The sequence below is a fragment of the Hypanus sabinus genome, chromosome 2 (genome assembly GCF_030144855.1).
Source record: "Hypanus sabinus isolate sHypSab1 chromosome 2, sHypSab1.hap1, whole genome shotgun sequence".
Lineage (NCBI taxonomy): Eukaryota > Metazoa > Chordata > Chondrichthyes > Myliobatiformes > Dasyatidae > Hypanus > Hypanus sabinus.
In genome coordinates, this window is record NC_082707.1 from 3649472 (window position 1) to 3667528 (window position 18057).

The 18057-nt window shown below is 44.8% G+C and overlaps 1 protein-coding gene across 1 annotated transcript in view; it reads left to right on the plus strand.

Moving 5' to 3' along the window:
- tp63 (tumor protein p63) overlaps positions 1-18057 on the plus strand; it is a 151693-nt gene that overhangs the window by 92647 nt on the left and 40989 nt on the right. The window contains exons 3-7 of the mRNA XM_059988234.1: positions 2989-3175; positions 3643-3758; positions 5057-5166; positions 7534-7670; positions 10189-10274. Of these exons, the coding sequence (XP_059844217.1) occupies positions 2989-3175; positions 3643-3758; positions 5057-5166; positions 7534-7670; positions 10189-10274 (636 nt within the window). The remainder of the gene's footprint in view (positions 1-2988; positions 3176-3642; positions 3759-5056; positions 5167-7533; positions 7671-10188; positions 10275-18057) is intronic.

Below are 18057 nucleotides of genomic sequence, written 5' to 3' on the forward strand. Positions count from 1 at the left end.
GGAGGGGAAGGAAAGATGTGCTTGATGGTGGGATCCCAATGGAGATGGTGGAAGTTTTGGAGAATTATGTGCTGGACACGGAGGCTCATGAGGTGGTAGGTGAGGACAAGAGGGGCCCTATGGTGGGGTGGCAGGGATAATTGGACCAGCCGCTTCACTGGCCCAAAATGTACTGGTCCCAATTAACCCAAATCTGTTGTGTGTGTATGCATATATCATGTGTCCTTTCAGAAATCTGATGGTGGAGGGAAAGCTGATGTTCCTAAAACATAGAGTGTCTGTCTTCCGACTCCTGTAACCCCTCCCTAATGGCAGCAATGAGACAATGGGAAGAGGGTATCTCCTGGTTTATGGGTCCTTAATGACAGATGCCACCTTATTGAGGCATCGCCTTTTGAAGATGGCTGGAAGGGTTTGCATTCAGCTCTTCTCCCTTCCTCTGTCTCTAGTTTTAATCACCTATGACAGAGGGGTATACTGTATCCGCACTCTTTGTAATTTTATGTAGTCTTAATCATTTCCCCGTAACCTCCTGCACTCCAGGAAAACCAAACCTAACTGAGTCTCCCCTCATAAATAAAATGTTGGATCCCAGGCAACATCGTGGTGAATCTCCTTCAGCGCTATCACATTGTCCCATGGGTCATATGCCAGCATAATGGCTAGTTAACGTAATGTACCTACGTGGAGCACTGTCACAGGAAAACAGCATCCCGCCCAGCCAGGCCATGCTCTCCTCTCACTGCTGCCATCAGGAAGCAGGCACAGGAGCCTCAGCACCCACATCACCAGCTTCAGGAACAGTTATGACCCCTCAACCATCAGGATCCTGAACCAGAGGGGATAACTTCACTCACCCCAACACTGAACTGTTCCCACAACCGATGGACTCACTTTCAAGGACTCTACAACTCATGTTCTTGGTATTTTTTTACTTAATTAATTTGAATTTCTTTGTACTTAGAGCCAGAATCAGAATCAGGTTTATTATCACTGGCATGTGCCATGAAATTTATTAACTTAGTAGCAGCAGTTCAATGCAATACATAATATAGAAGAAAAAATTAATAAATCAATCAATTGCAGTATATGTATGCTGGAGATTTAAAAATTGTGCAAAAACAGAAATAATATATATTAAAAAACTGAGATAGTGTTCGAGGGTTCAAAGTCCATTTAGGAATCATATGGTAGAGGGAAGAAGCTGTTCCTGAATCACTGAGTGTGTGTCTTCAGGCTTCTGTAACTCCTACCTGATGGTAACAGTGAGTAAAGGGCATGTCCTGGGTGCTGGAGGTCCTTAATAATGGAGGCTGCCTCTCTGAGACACCGCTCCCTGGAGATGTCCTGGGTACTTTGAGGGCTGGTACCCAAGATGGAGCCAACTATATTTACGATCCTCTGCAGCTTCTTTTGGTCCTGTGCAGTAGCCCCCTTCTGCCCCCATACCAGGCAAATGGGACGGCTACTGCACAGACTGTATATGCCTGCAAGAAAACAAACCTGCGGGTTGTATATGATGATATGTATGTATTTGATAATGAATTTACATTGACCTTTGAACTTCACAGTGCCAGCAATTCCTGCCATTTTCTTCCTGCGACCTTGTGGGTTCCCTCTTTCGTTTTTCCCATATTCTAAGGACATATGGGTTAGGGTTAATGTGCGTGCTATTTTGTCACCAAATGTATGGGACCACTTGTGGGCTGCCCTCAGCACATCCTTGGACTGTGGTAGTTGTTGACACAAAACAGCACATTTCAGAAGCAGGATGCAGTATCCATGGTTGATCCCAACAACGGGGTGTGAGTTCTATGTACTGTGTTGTGCCCCTTGTTCTGGGGGAATTCTGTCCCGTTTGACAGTGTACACGCGTGCAGTTGAATGACAATAAATTGAACTTGAACGTGAACATATTTCAGCAAGACACAAAATGCTGGAGGAACTCAGCAAGCCGGGCAGTACCTATGGAAAAGAGTAAACAGTCAACGTTTCGGGCCGAGACCCGAGTGAGTTTCTCCAGCATCTTGTGTGTTTAACTTTAGATTTCCAGTATCAGCAGATTTTCTTGTGTTTGTCATTTTGTTACAGTTGTGTTAAAGGACAGAGTCTGCCTGAGACATCAGCTGTTCTGACACAGTAACCCAGTTAAATATGATAAATAAAACAATTCATTATCAAAATAGAGATAGTTGCGTCCTGTCATTTTTCACAAATTTATTTCCAGTTTTGCCCTTTCACCTGACAATTATTTACCCTGTCTTTGCTGTCCCATCTCATGAGTCTGGGGTTTGTTGGAAAAAGGACTTGCATTTAATCAGTACCTGAATTAGGTTTAATATCACTGCCGTACAGCACTGTGCAAAAGTCAGGCACCCTATCAACATGCAAGTGGTTAAGGCACTTGCACAGTATCGTGTGTCACAAAGCAGTAGGTGCATACATAATAACACAAAACTAGAAATTGTAATATGAAATATATAGTATATAAAAAAATTAAATTAGTAGTGTAAAAAGAGCATAAAATAATATTGAGGTAGTGTTCATGGGTTCATTGTCCACTCAGAAATCTGGTGGCAGAGGAGATGTCTGTTCCTGAAACATCGAGTGTGGGCCTTCAGGCTCCTGTACTGCCTCCCTGATGGCAGCAATGAGAAGAGGGATGTGCTGGGTGATTTCGCTGTATGTTTCGTGATAGTGTAGCAGTTAGTGCAACACTATACCAGCCTGGACGGTCAGAATGTGCAGTTCGGTACTGGCATCCTCTGTAAGGAGTTTGTACGTTCCTTCCCGGCTGCCCCGGCTTTCCCCCGGTGCTCTCGTTTCCTCCCACACTTCGAAGCCATACAGGTTGGTAAGTTAACTGGGTGGTGCAGCTTGGAGGGCCAGAAGGACCTGCTCTGTACTGTATCTGTAAAGAAAGAAATAAAGTTAAAGCTACTCTTTATAGATGCTAACGATCCAATCCTCTTTTCACTTCTTCTGCAGTATTCTCCAGAGCTGAAGAAACTGTACTGTCAAATTGCCAAGACCTGTCCAATCCAGATCAAGGTGGTGACGCAGCCGCCACAGGGAGCAGTGATCCGTGCCATGCCTGTCTACAAGAAGGCAGAGCATGTCACCGAGGTGGTGAAACGTTGCCCGAACCACGAGCTCAGTCGAGAGTTCAATGATGGTAAACTTTCCCCAAAGCCTCCTCATTAACTATCTGAAGTGGTCATGTCATTCTCTGCCGTAAAAGCAGAGCGGAGACCCTTCTCTCTGTCTCCACACCAGGATGTTCACATTGGTCATTGGGAGCAGATGGGAAACCAGATGCAACACACACAAAATGCCGGATGAACTCTGCAGGTCAGGCAGCATCTATGGAAACGAATAGACAGTCAACATTTCAGTTTGAGATCTACATCAGGACTGGAATGGACAAGGCAAGATGCCAGAATAAGGTGGTGGGAGGGGAAGGAGGACAAACTAGAAGGTTTCAAGGTGGGGGGAGGGGGGGATGAAGTAAGAAGCTGGGAGATGATAGGTGGAAATGGTAAAGGGCAGAAGAAGGAGGAACCTGATAGGAGAGGAGACTGAGCATATTTCAGTGTTTTAATGGAGATGTGACAAATAAATCTAATATTTAAATCTCTGCAGGTCAAGTGGCCCCACCCAGCCACCTGATTCGAGTGGAGGGAAGCAGCCATGCTCAGTACGTAGAGGACCCGATCACGGGCAGACAGAGTGTGATGGTGCCCTATGAGCCACCACAGGTATGGTACCCCTGTGATCCCAGTCCCAGTGAAACTGGCCCACTCAGATTCTGAGGCAAAGCTGTTCACGCTGTCTGGTTTATCCACCCAGTTCAAGTTCAGTTCCAAAAAAAATTGCCAGTGTATTAGTCATCCAGCCAGGATGCTGCCTGAACTAGAGCACATACCTCTCGAGGATAGGTTCAGTGAGCTAGGGGTTTCCTCTTTGGACTGAAAGAGGATAAGATGTAGAGGTGTGAAGATGATAAGAGGCACAGACAGAGTGGCCGGGCAAGAATTTATCCTGGGGGGACATGGCTAATACAAAGGCATTTGTATTCATGTAAAATGACTTAGGTAGACACATGGATGATAGGAAGATTGAGGGGTATGGGAGAGGGAAATGTTGGATTGATTTTGGAGTAGATTAAAAGGTCAGCATGGTATTGCAAGCCAAAGGGCCTGTACCAGGCTGTACTGTTCTATGTTCTCTAAAAGGGGCATGGTTTTAAGGTGATTAGAGGAGAGTATGGAGGGGGACACAGAATGATGGGGCATGGAACACACTTCCAGGGTGGTGGTAGAAGGACATTTAAGAGACTCTTTGATAGGCTCATGGATGATAGAAAAATGGAGGGCAACATGAGAGGGAAGGGTTTGATTAATCTTAGAGTAGGTTAAAAGGTTGACACAATATCATAGGCTGAAGTGCCTGTAATGTTCTGTGTTCTATTGTACAGGGGCAGAATTAGTCTCCTATTTGCCCCACTGAGTCCGCCCCACCATTCCATCATGGCTGATTTACTATCCCTCTCAATCCCATTTCCCTGCCTTCTCCCCGTAACCTTTGATGCCCTGACCAATCAGGAACCCATCAACCTTCACTTTAAATATACTCAATGACTTGGCCTCCACAGCCACCCATGGCAATGAATTCCACAGATTCACTATCCTCTGGCTAAAGGAATTCCTCCTCATCTGTGTTCTACATGTACGGCCTTCTATTCTGAGGCTGTGCCCTCTGGCCCTAGACTGCCCCACTAGAGGAAACACCCTCTCCATGTCCACTCTACCTAGGTCTTTCAATATTCAATGAGATCCCCTCATTCTTCTAAACTCCAGCAAGTACAGGCCCAAAGCCATCAAACAGTCCTCGTGGTATGTTTGTAACTGATCAGAAGGAAACGTCGAACACTTACCCCAGCCACATGGTAAGCAGGAAGATTGTAAAGTGATTGAAGGAAGTTGAGAGAGAGCAGACATCAGCCTCATGTTGTTGGAGCACAGATTCACAACTTCCTCTGTTCACCCTGCACCAGGTCGGCACGGAATTCACCACCATTCTCTACAACTTCATGTGCAACAGTAGCTGTGTTGGGGGGATGAACCGGCGCCCTATCCTCATCATCGTCACCCTGGAGAACCGGGAGTAAGTAACGCGGCTCTTTACCGATGGACTCAACAAAACTCTGCATCTGGGTCAGCTTTAATATTACAGGCAAATGTGGGGGAATTGTTGTCTTGTGGCAATTGTACATCGCATTACTATAACCTATTAATTCCAATAAGCATGTATATATAATATCATTAAATAATAAACATACGATATACTGCAGACACTGGAAATCCTACACACACAGAATGCTAACCAGACGACAGCCTGTTATAAGCAAGCTGTTCGTTCACACACAATCAGCAGATCAGGCAGCATATGTGGAAATTAATAAGAAGTGCAACGAGAGAGCAAGTCGATTCTCCATTCCGAAATCTGATGGTGGAAAGGAAGAAGCTGTTTCTTCGTGCCCTCTTGAAAGTTTCTTCCCCAGGCAGTGCATCTGATCAACCACTCTAGTGAGACTCCCCCCCACCCCTCTCTATCAAGTAACCCTGTCACTGCACTGTAAACATTTTATACCACTTTTTCTAATGCTGTTTACATTATAAATACATGCCAGTATTTTTGCACATTTTATTCCATGTCTGTACTTATAACGTGATGTTTATTTTAATTTAATTTATTTAGATATACAGCATGTTAACAGGCCTTTCTGGCCCAACGGGCCCACCCCTGTGGCGAAGTAACCTACTGACCTGTACATTGTTGGAATGTGGGAGGAGAGCCACATGATCACATACAAACTCCTTACAGACAGTGGTGGGAATTGAACTCAGCTCACTTGTATTGTAAAGCCTTGTGCTAACCCCTATGCTATCGAACCATTCCTATAATAACTACAAACTGGTAGTTATTTTTCTACAACTGAAGAACGATGCTTTTTGTTGCCTGACCAACACACCATGGCAGATCCCTGATACACGTCCATGTGTACGGTGAATAAAGTCGATCATTCACCCTCCTCTGGCCTTGGTGCTGAGTATCACTGTAGAGCTGCTCAGCCACACTGTACAGGTGAAGGACACGGGCTCGTCCCGACTGATTATACAGCTTGTTCTCTGATCCTCTGATTAACCTTCCTAGTTTGGCTTTATTTGTTAAATGTACATTGAAACAATGAATTGTGTTTTTCTGCATCAGCATCATGAAAGATCCCACCCACTACTTTATCATCTCCTGTCAGTCACCACACGTACCGACACTCCTGTGCCTAGAGTCACTTTATGGACATGTAGTCAATCTATGTGTATAAACTGTCTTAAGTATTTATATTTATTGTGATCTTTATCTTATTTTGTGCTGCATCTGATCCAGATTAACATTCATTTCATTCTCCTTTACACTTGTGTACTGGAAATGACAATAAACTATCTTGAATCCTGAACGGCCAGCAGTCTGAGGATGAGCTGGATGTGTCGCCACACTTCCTGCGCTAACATATTAAGGTCAAACGTGCTAAGCCTGACCTGTGTGGCTTCCGAATGTGGGAGGAAACTGCAGCCCTTCCACCAACAACCTGTGCCGCCATTGACCCAGATGACTTTGGAATGGAGGAAACTGCAGCCCCACGTGGATACAGGGAACAGGAGCAGAGCCCTCACAGACAGTAGCAGCAATTGCAGCCTGATCACTGTGGAGTGATACCTCTTACTGCCACGCTCCGCTTTTGTCACCAGTATTCTGGATATATTGTGCCTTTAGAACAGGAAGGTTAAGCTTGTCATAGCTGTGGTTGGAGGGGGGGAATAAACTCTTCCTACTATTAAATTCCCCCAATGGCATATGTCTCAAACAGCCTCTGTCAACTAATTCCAGCTCCCGGCCTTCACGTGTGGCTTAGCTACTAAGACAAAGGGTCAAAGGTGAGTTACTGACACCTTTGACCAGTCACTTTGGGCAGATGGGGCTTGTCAACTGTGGTTGGCAGCTCATCTAGGAGAAGGAAAACTCTCAAATCTCCGCTGCTTTGCAGCTATACTCACTCGCGAGGGAAGGCTTTGGGAGTAAATGCCGAGGAAAAATCCAGAGCTTGAGTCCCTAAGGCAGACCTACGCTGAGCTCAATGCTGACTGGCAGCTCCTGCGACACTGCTGGTATCAAACTGTCTCGGTGTCTGCTGTTCCTTTGGGTTCATCAGATGTGTGGAGAGGGGGAGCTTGCTGCCTGGGCAATAGCTTGCTCACCAAATCATACTACCCAGGCTCGCGTACTGGCAAGCACAAGCAGACAGCTCGGACACAACGTGCATGGTCAACCCTGACCAGCAGAGGGCCTCTAGTGAGAAAGTGAAATATCCCATGGTACTAGACATGGGCATCAGATACTCAGGGCGTCTGTACCTTGGTTTCTGTACATATTGTTTGTGCCGGAGGAAGCTGACATCTGATTATCTGTGTGCAGTGGCCAGGTTCTGGGACGCCGCTGCTTTGAAGCCCGTATTTGTGCGTGCCCCGGCCGTGACCGTAAGGCAGATGAGGACAGCATCCGCAAACAGCAAGTGACTGATGGGGTCAAAGGAGTTGACACCACCAAACGGCGTAAGTGACTGTTGTGCTGGACTTTCAGCTGTTGAGTAGAGACAAGAGACTGTTCAGATTTCAGTGTTTATGGTCGAGACCCCACATCAAGCCTGATACAGCACAGTCCAGGCCCTTTGGTCCACAATGTTGTGCCAAACTCTCAGATCAAGCTAACTGTTCCCTCCCACATAAACCTCCATTCTTCTATCATCCATGTACCTATCTAAAAGCCTCTTCCCTGTTCCTAACATATCTGCCACTACCATCACCGCTGCAGCGTGTTCCACGCACCCACCATTCTGTGTAGAAAGAAACTTATCTCTGACATCTCTCTTATAATTTCTTCCAGTCAGCTTTAAATTATTCCCTTAGAGATACAACACAGATTAGGCCCTTCCAACTGAAGAAGCTGTGCCTAGTGAATTGTGGGACAATTTACAATGACCATTTAACCAGTACATCTCTGGACTGTGGGAGGAAACCCACACATTCCATGGGGATGAAGTACTGTCAATCAGGAGAGGATAGGGTTTATAGGGGATACCAGGACTGAACTCAAAACTCTATCGCCTGGAGCTATAATAGTGTCGCACTAACCGCTGTGGTACTCTGGACCACACTCATGTTGCCCATTTCCACCTGGGAAGATGCCTCTGGCTATCCACTCTATCTATGTCCCTTATCATTTTGTACATATCTATAATACCCTCCTTCACTCCAGAGAAAGCCCTAGCTTGCTCCACTTTTCCTCATCCTGGCCCCTGCACTCTCTCTTGTGTTCTGAGGAGACTATTAAAGAACATTCTAGTGACTACGACCCGTACCTGCACGTTCTTCAGAGTGGTTCGTTATGACTGAACACTTGTGAAAACCCTTGACTTTGTTGTGATAGAGAAATGTTTAATCAGCGCAATGAGCTGGCATCTTTCTGGAGACACTCACAGACCCAAAAGTACATGATATTTTTATTTCTTAAAGATCAAAGGTAACAGCAGGTGATTCAATACAGTCTCAATAATCACAATGACATTGTTTACTTCAATACCTTGGGGTGACAATGCTTCCTTTGAATTACATGTCTACAGTGAGACATCTCTGAATATTCAAACATCTTTATTACAGTGTTTTATTTATTTTTTGCAATACAGTGTGGTGTGGGCCCTTGCAATCCTTTGAGACAGGCTTCCCCAGTAAATCCGATTTATCACTAACCTAATCACGGGACAATTTACAATAACCAATTAACCTACCCGGTTTGGACTGTGGGAGAAAACCCACACATTCCACAGGCTCCTTAGAGAGGATACTGGGATTGAGCTCCAAACTCCAATCTTCCAGTCTGTAATAGTGTTGCCATAGTCACTACACTACAGGGAAATGATTCACACATACAGTCTAAAAGCTCTGGGCACAGAAATCCGGACACCCAAAGTTAATGTTGTTAGGATGGTCTCTGAGTACATACAAAAACTATTGATTGCTTTAGCTCCGAACATGTTTGAGATGCTGAGTAAATTGTCAGCTTAAACCCAAGTCACAATGGTTTAAATAACTTAGCTCACGTTATGTGGTTGATGCAGGCCAATTAACGCAACCCCATTGGTTGGTGCATATGCAAGGAATGATGGTCCCCATTTTGCACAGCCTATCTCTGTGTTTGGGCCAGACAGTGCAGTGCTGTGCTTTTAACTTCAATTTACTGATTGCGATTTACGATACACAATGAGAACTGAAGACCATTCTTGTCTGAATTAATATCTGCTATATTCAGAAGACTCCAGAATACTTCCTCTTGTGCACACCACTCTCTTTCATGAGCATATGGGGTTCTGACAGCCGTGTTAAATCTGTGGTCACAGATATTGCTGTTGCAAATGTGGTAAGATTGTAAGATAAAGGAGCAGAATGAGGTCATTCAGCCCATTGAGTCTGCTCCACCATTCCATCGTGGCTGATCCTGGATCCCACTCAACCCCATACACCTGCCTTCTCACCAGCTCCTTTTGACCAATTGTAAACAATCAACTTCCACCTTAACTATACCCATGGACTTGGCCTCCACCGCAGTCTGTAGCAGAGCATTCCACAGATTCACTACGCTCTGGCTAAAACAAAAATCCTCCTTAATTCTGTTCTGACAGGTCACCCCTCAGTTTTGGTGCTGTTCCCTCTAGTTCTGGATACCCCCCCCCCATAGAAAACTTCCTCTCCACATCCACCCTATCTAGTCCTTTCAACGTTCCGTAGGTTTCAATGAGATCCCCCCGCATTCTTCTGAATTCCAGTGAGTACAGGTCCAAAGCTACCAAGCAAATATGTTAACCTCTTCATTCCTGGAATCATCCTCGTGAACCTCCTCTGGACTCTCTCCAATGACAACACATCCTTTCTGAGATATGGGACCCAAAACCGTTGACAATACTCCAAGTGCAGCCTGACTAGTTCCTTCAACATTTTGTGTGTTTCTGAAGCTGTTGTTCATGTCCTTGCCCTCGTGCTTTCAAGCAGTTAATTGAGCTTCTACTATCTCTTGCAGTCCGACATGTGAACCAGGGAATCCAGATGGCCTCCATCAGTAGTAAGAAACGACGGCCGGGCGATGAGGAGCTCTTCTATTTACCAGTATGTTTAACTCCCGTTCTGTGTGCATTCCCACTGAAATTCTGCTCGTTCACAGGGAATTTTGAAGCATTGTTAAGTTTCCGCCAGCAGTTTCTATTTTCCATCTCACTTGTCCTGCAGAATCAGATTGGGGTTTAACCCTCTGGATTTATATTGTGAAATTTGGTTGTTCTACAGCAGCAGAACATTGCAATGTGTGTAGACCTCCGTTAGTCTCGATAGACCATGGATTTGCACCTTGGAGAGTTTCCAGGGCGCAAGCCTGGGCTGGGTTTTTATTTAATGGAGGACCGGCAGTTGCCCAAGCTGCAAGTCTCCCCTCTCCATGCCACCGATGTTGTCCAAGGGAAGGGCATTAGAACATTGCAATGCATAATAATAATAAAAAACCTCTAAATTACATAAGAATTATAGATTAAAAATTTAACTGAATAAGTAGAACAAAAAAAGTGAAACAAATTACTAAATTATGTTCACTGTCTAATCAGAAATCCAACGTCAGAGAGGAAGAAGCTGTTCCTGAAACACTGAGTGTGTGTCTTCAGGCTCGTCTACCTCCTCTCTGATGGTAGCTTTGAGAAGAGGGCATGTCCTGGGTAATGGGGGTCCTTAATGATGGATGCTGCCTTTCTGAGGCATCACAGCTCTGAAGATGTCCTCAGTACTGGGGTCGCTGGTGCCCATGATGGAAGTGGCAGAGTTTATAACTTTCCGAAGCTTTTTCCGATCCTGTGCCGTGGCCCCTTGGTAACAGACAGTGATGCAACCAGTTAAAATGCTCTCCACGGGACATGTTTCAGCTTTGCTAGGTCCAGCACCAAGTTTTGAATCGTCAGTATATGTCATTGTGTTACAGTTCTGTTGGTTAGATGGCTGTCACCTGACACAGGCCCTTCAAACCACATCCATGAAGACTGCTCCATCAATAACTCTAGGAGACTGGAAGTGAACGATAGGCTTTTATTAACAGCAAAGAGGGAGCACAACATCTTGGAGACTGAGGGAGGAGCAGTGCCCCAATCACCTTTATACAGGGGTCTGTGGGAGGAGCCACAGGAGCAGTCAGCAGAGGGGCATGTCCAGACAGGTATACATAGTTTACCACACCATGAAGACTGCTTTGTGCACTCACCATTTTACACCCATTATTTTCCAAAATTCCTCTGTACCAAACTTGCTGCATAAAATTTCCCATAATGTACAGTCATACGGTCAAAGTTTAATGTTCAAAGTTCAGAGTAAATTTATTATCAAAGTACATATATGTCACCATATGCTACCCTGAGATTCATTTCCTTGCAGGAATTCACAGTAAATACAATAAAACCCAATAGAGTCAATGAAAACCCACTCACATCAAGGTGGACAAACAACCGGAGTGCAAAAGAGAACAGACAGTGCAAATGCAATAAAAAAACATAACAATAAATACACAAAACCATAAGATATAGGAACAGAATTAGGCCATTTGGCCCATCGAGTCTGCTCCACCATGTCATCATAGCTGACCCATTTTTCCTCTCAGCCCCAATCTCCTCCCTTCTCCCTCTATCCCTTCATGCCCTGACCAGTCAAGACTCTATAAAGTTCTGACTTAAATATACATAAAGACTTGGCCTCCACAGCTGCCTGTGGCAAAGAATTCCACAGATTCATCATTCCCTGGCTAAAGAAATACATCCTCATCTCCGTTCTGAAAGGGTGGCCCTCTATTCTGAGGTTGTGTCCTCTGGTATTAGACTCTCCCACCATTGGAAACATTCTCTGCACATCCACCCTATCAAGGCCTTTCACCATTTGATAGGTTTCAATGAGATCACCCCTCCTTCTTCTGAATTCCAGTGAATACAGGCCATCAAATGCTCTTCAAATCTAATCCTGGAATCATTTTCGTGAACCTCTGAATCCTGTCCAGTTTCAGCACATCCTTTCTAAGATAAGGAGCTAACAACACTCCAAGTGAAGCCTCACCAGTGCTTTATAAAGTCTCAACATTTCACCCTTGCTTTTATATTCTAGTCCTCTTGAAATGAATGCTAACATTGCATTTGCCTTCCTCACCACAGACTCAACCTACAAATTAACCTTTAGGGAATCCTGCACAAGGTTTCCCAAGTCCCTTTGCACCTCTGATTTCTGAATTTTTCTCCATTTAGAAAATAGTTAACACTTCCTTTTTTTTTGCTACCAAAGCACATGACCAGACACTTCCTGACACTGTATTCCATCTGCCACTTCTTTGCCCATTCTCATAATCTAAGTCCTTCCGTAGCCTCTCTATTTCTCAAAACTACCTGCCCCTCCACCTATCTCTGTATCGTCTGCAAACATTCCAACAAAGTCATCAATTCCATCATCCAAATCATTGATATAAAATGTAAAAAGATTAGTCCCAATACAGACCCTTCTGGATGACCACTAGTCACTGGCAGCCAGCCAGTAAAAAGCTCTCTTTATTCCCATTCCTTGCCACCTGCCAACCAGCCACTGCTTTATCCATGCTAGAACCTTTCCTGTAATACCATGGGCTGATAGCTTGTTAGGCAGCCTCATGTGTGGCACCTTGTCAAAGGCCTTCTGAAAATCCAAGTACACAACATCAACCAATTCTCCTTTGCCTATCCTGCTTGTTTTTACTTCAAAGAATTGTAACAGTTTTGTCAAGGAAGATTTTCTCTTGAGGAGACCATGCTGATAATGGCCTATTTTATCATGTGCCTCCTGGAAGCCCAAAATCACATCCTTAACAATTGACTCCAACATCTTCCCAACCACCGAGGCCTTTCTCTCTTCTTCAAGAGTGGAGTAACATTTGCCATTTTCCAGTCTTCCAGAACCATTCCAGAATCTAGCAGTTCTTGAAAGATCATTACTAATGTCTTCACAATCTCTTCAGCCACCTCCTTCAGAAACCTGAAGTGTACACCATCTGGTCCAGGTGATTTGTCTGCCTTCAGACCTATCAGTTTCCCAAAAAAACTTCTACCTAGTAATGGTAACTGCACACACGTTATGCCCCCTGGCACCTCGGACTTCCACAGTGAAGCCTGATGCAAAATGCTTATTCAGTTCATCAGCCATTTCATTACTCCACATTACTACCTCTCCAGCATCATTTTCCAGTGGTCCAATGTCCACTCTCGCTTCTTTTTTACACTTTGTGTATCTGGAAAAACTTCTGGTAGCTTCTTAAATATTATTGGCTAACTTACTTTCATATTCCATCTTTACCTTCTTAATGACTTTTTTAGCTCCTTTCTGTTGGTATTTTAAAAGCCTCCCAGTCCTCTTAAATATACTCCTTTTGGTGTACTTTTGCTGCGGTCTGCAGCAGGAAAATTTCCTCTTAACAAAGGACTACGAAATTGCATCAATGATCTTCAGATCTCACACTCGACAGTTAAATGCGGAGCAGTTAAGCGTGACGTCTTAAAGGGTCAACGTCAGGAGAGGCGGGATTCAGACCAGGCTGAAGCACAGAGGGGAAGAAGCCCCTTCTTCCCAGCATCTTGTTGGCCAAAGTACAGTCATTTGAAAGTAAGACTGATGATCTTAGGACAAGACTGTTGTATCAGAGGCAGATGAGACAGATCTCAATTTTCTGTTGCATCGAGATTTGGTTAACAGAGAACACGCCGGATGCATCTATCTGGCCAGAAGGTTTTATGATTTTCAGAATGTGTCAGATCTTGAATCTGGTAAGGAAAGAGCTGGCAGCGTATGCTTTTTAGTCAATTTTGTTGGTACTTGGGGGTTATTTCTGCTTCTTGTTCCCCGACTTAGTACAACTAAAGATTAAATGTAGACTGTTCTACTTGTCTTGAGAGCTCTCATCCATGATCCTGACTGAAGTCGATTATAGGCAAGTCTTGCAAAACTGCACAATGTCTATAAGCCCATCCCGATGCATTTCAAATTATAGTCAGTGACTTTAACCAGGCCTGTTTGAAGAAAGCCCTGCCCAGTTATCACCAGTACGTAACCTGTTGAACCAGAGGTCCCAACACACAAGACCACTGCTACGCTACAATAAGGAATGCCTTTCGTTGCTTCCTGAGACCGCATTTTGGCAAGTTGGATCGTTTGGCTGTACTCCTGCTACGTGCATACAGACAGAGCCTATAAGGCGAGGCTGCAGGGATCAACACAAGCAAGAGGTGGTCTCAGAAGTCTGAGGACTGGTTACAGTGTTGCCTTGAGTCAGCGGACTGGGTTGTGTTGAACAACTCACCTGAGGACACCACGATCATTACAGACTTAAGCTGTGGATGAGTGTATCCCCACAAAATCATTCAGGGCTTTCCCCAGTCAGAAGCCCTGGATGAACGATGAAATCCAGAATCTGCTGAGAGCCAGACCAGAGGCATTCAAGTCTGGAGATCAGAAAAGCTACAAGAGGTGCAGGTCAGGTTTCCGGAAAGCCACCTCTCGGCCGACTCTGGACCAGACTGGAATCAACGAGGGATGCTGAATGGCTGTGGCAGGATTGGAATGCCAGAACCTCCAACAAAGGTAAGTCAGGCGACACTGTGGACAACAGAGCTTCACTTCCAGATGAGCTCAATGCCTTCTATGCTCACTTCGACCACCAGAGCAGGAAGCAACCCTCACACATCTCCATCTCTCCTGATGATCCTTTGATAACGGTGGGCTGCCTTCAAGAGACTGAATCCAAGGAGAGCATCCAGTCCAGGAGTACGTGGCCGAGTGCTGAAGTCTTTGCTGGCTGGTGGGTTCACGGATGTGGTCGACCTGTCTGCTACCCACCTGCTTCACGTACCGGTGCCCAAGCAGAGTGTGGTAACCTGTCTAAGAGACTGTCGGCCAGTGGCACTGACATCCACAGTGATGATGTGTTTTGAGAGGCTGGTGTAGAAGCTTATCAGCTCCTGTGTGGCATCTTGAATCTGCCAAAGCAACAGGTCTACAGCAGATGCTCCCGTGGGCTCTTCACACAACCCTGGAACATCTGGACAGCAAAGATGCATACATCAGGAAGCTCTTTATCGATTGCAGCTCGGCATTTAACACCAACCCCTCAAGGCTAATCAGTAAACTCCAAGACCTGGCCCTCAATACCCTCTTGGACAACTGGATCCTAGATTTCCACACATGTAGACCCCAGTCAGTTCAGATTGGCAAACTCATCTCCTCCACAATCTCCATCAGCGCAGGAGTACCGCAGGGATATCTACTTATCCCCGGCTCCGCTTGCTTTACATCTCTGACTGTGTGGCTAAGCACAGATCCAACACCATGCGCAAGTTTGCTGAAGACACCACTGCTGTGGGCTGTATCATAGGCGGTGATGAATCAGCATACAGGAGGCAGATTGAAAACTTGGTTAAGTGGTGTAATGACAACATCTTCTCATTCAATGTCAATAAGACCAAGGGACTGATTGTAGGCTTCAGGAGAGGGAAACTATAAGTCCATGAGCCAGTTATCATCAGAGGATCAGGAGTGGAGAGGGTCAATAACTTTAAATTCCTGGGTATTGCTATCGCAGAGGTCCTGTTGTGGACCCATCATATAAATGTATTTACAAAGAAAGCGCGACAGCACCTCTACTTCCTCAGGTGTCTGTAGAGGCTTGGCATGTCATCAAAAACCTTAAGACCATAAGATTTAGGAGCAGAAGTAGGCCATTTGGCCCATCGAGTCTGCTCCGCCATTCAATCATGGTGTTGATCCAATTCTTCCAGTCATCCCCACTCCCCTGCCTTCACCCCATACTCTTTGATGTCCTGGCTAATCTAGCACCTATCTGTCTCTGCCTTAAATACACCCAATGACTTGACCTCCACAGCTGCTCATGGCAACAAATTCCTCAGATTTACCACCCTCTGACTAAAGTAATTTCTCCACATCTCAGTTCTAAATGGATGTCCTTCAATCCTGAAGTTAGGCCCATTTGTCCTAGACTCCCTTTACCATGGGAAATAACTTTGCCATATCTAATCTGTTCAGGCCATTTAATATTCAGTATGTTTCTATGAGATCCCCCCTCATTCTCCTGAACTCCAGGGAATACAGCCCAAGAGCTTCCAGCTGTTCCCATACGGTAACCTTTTCATTCCTGGAATCATTCTTGTGAATCTTCTCTGAACCCTCTCCAATGTCAGTATGTCCTTTTCTAAAATAAGGAGCCCAAAACTGCACACAATACTCCAAGTGTGGTCTCACAAGTGCCTTATAGAGCCTCAACATCACATCCCTGCTCTTATATTCTATATCTCTAGAAATGAATGCCAACATTGTATTTGCCTTCTTCACCACTGACTCAACCTGCAGGTTAACCTTTAGTGTATCCTGCACAAGGACTCCCAAGTCCCTTTGCATCACTGCATTTTGAATTCTCTCCCCATCTAAATATTAGTCTGCTCATTTATTTCTTCCACCAAAGTGCATGACCATACACTTTCCAACATTATATTTCATTTGCCACTTCTTTGCCCTTTCCCCTAAACTATCTAAGTCTCTCTGCAGGTTCTCTGTTACTCTACACTACCCGGTCCTCCACCTATCTTTGTATCATTGGAAAATTTAGCCACAAATCAATTAATACCATAGCCCAAATCATTGACATTGTAAGAAGTAATGATCCCAACACCGATCCCCGTGGAACTCCACTGGTAACCGGCAGCCAGCCAGAATAGGATCCCTTTATTCCCACTCTCTGTTTTCTGCCGACCAGCCAATGCTCCACCCTTGCTAGTAACTTTCCCGTAATTCCATGGGCTCTTATCTTGCTAAGCAGCCTCATGTGCGGCACCTTGTCAAAGGCCTTCTGAGAATCCAAGTACACCACATCTACTGCATCTCCTTTGTCTACCCTGCTTGTAATTTCCTCAAAGAATTGCAGTAGGTTTGTCAGGCAAGATTTTCCTTTCAGGAAACCATGCTGGCTTTGGCCTATCTTGTCATGTGCCTCCAGGTATTCCGTAATCTCAGCCCTAACAATCAATTCCAACAACTTCCCAATCACTGATGTCAGGCTAACAGGTCTATAGTTTCCTTTCTGCTGCCTCCTGCCCTTTTTAAATAGCGAAGCAACATTTGCAATTTTCCAGTCATCCAGTACGAAGCCAGAATCTATCGATTCTTGAAAAATCTTGACAAACCTCTATCGATGTGTGGTGGAAAATTTGCTGACTGGCTGCATGACGGCCTGAAATGGAAGCACAAATGTCTTTGAGCAGAAAATCCTACAACAGGTATTGGATTTAGTCCACTACATAATGGGTAAAACCCTCCCTAACACTGAGCACATCCACATGAAACGTTGCCGTAGAAAAGCAGCATCCATCATCAAAAATCCTCACCACTCAGGCCATGCCCCTTTCTCGCTGCTGCCTTCAGGTCGAAGGTACAGGAACCTCGAGATTCACAACACCAGGTTCAAGAACAGTTACTACCTCTCAACTAACAGGCTCTTGAATAATGGGGATAACTACATTAATTTAAGGACTCTGTTATATTATTTCATGCTCGTTATTTATTACTATTTATTTATATTTGCATTTGCACAGTTTGTTTACCATTCACAGTTCTTGATGTTTACAGTTAGATTTGCTAAGCATGTCTACAGAAAAAGAATCTCAGGGTTTTACGTGGTGACGTGTATGCACTCCAATTATAAATTTTACTTTGAACTTTGAAATCCATCCCACTAGTTTTTGTTTTGTCATATGCCCTCTCTTTGAGTTTTATTTTGGCTTTGGCATCACTTGTTAACCGCGGTTAGAATATATTACCTTTAGAATACATCTTCCTCTTTGGA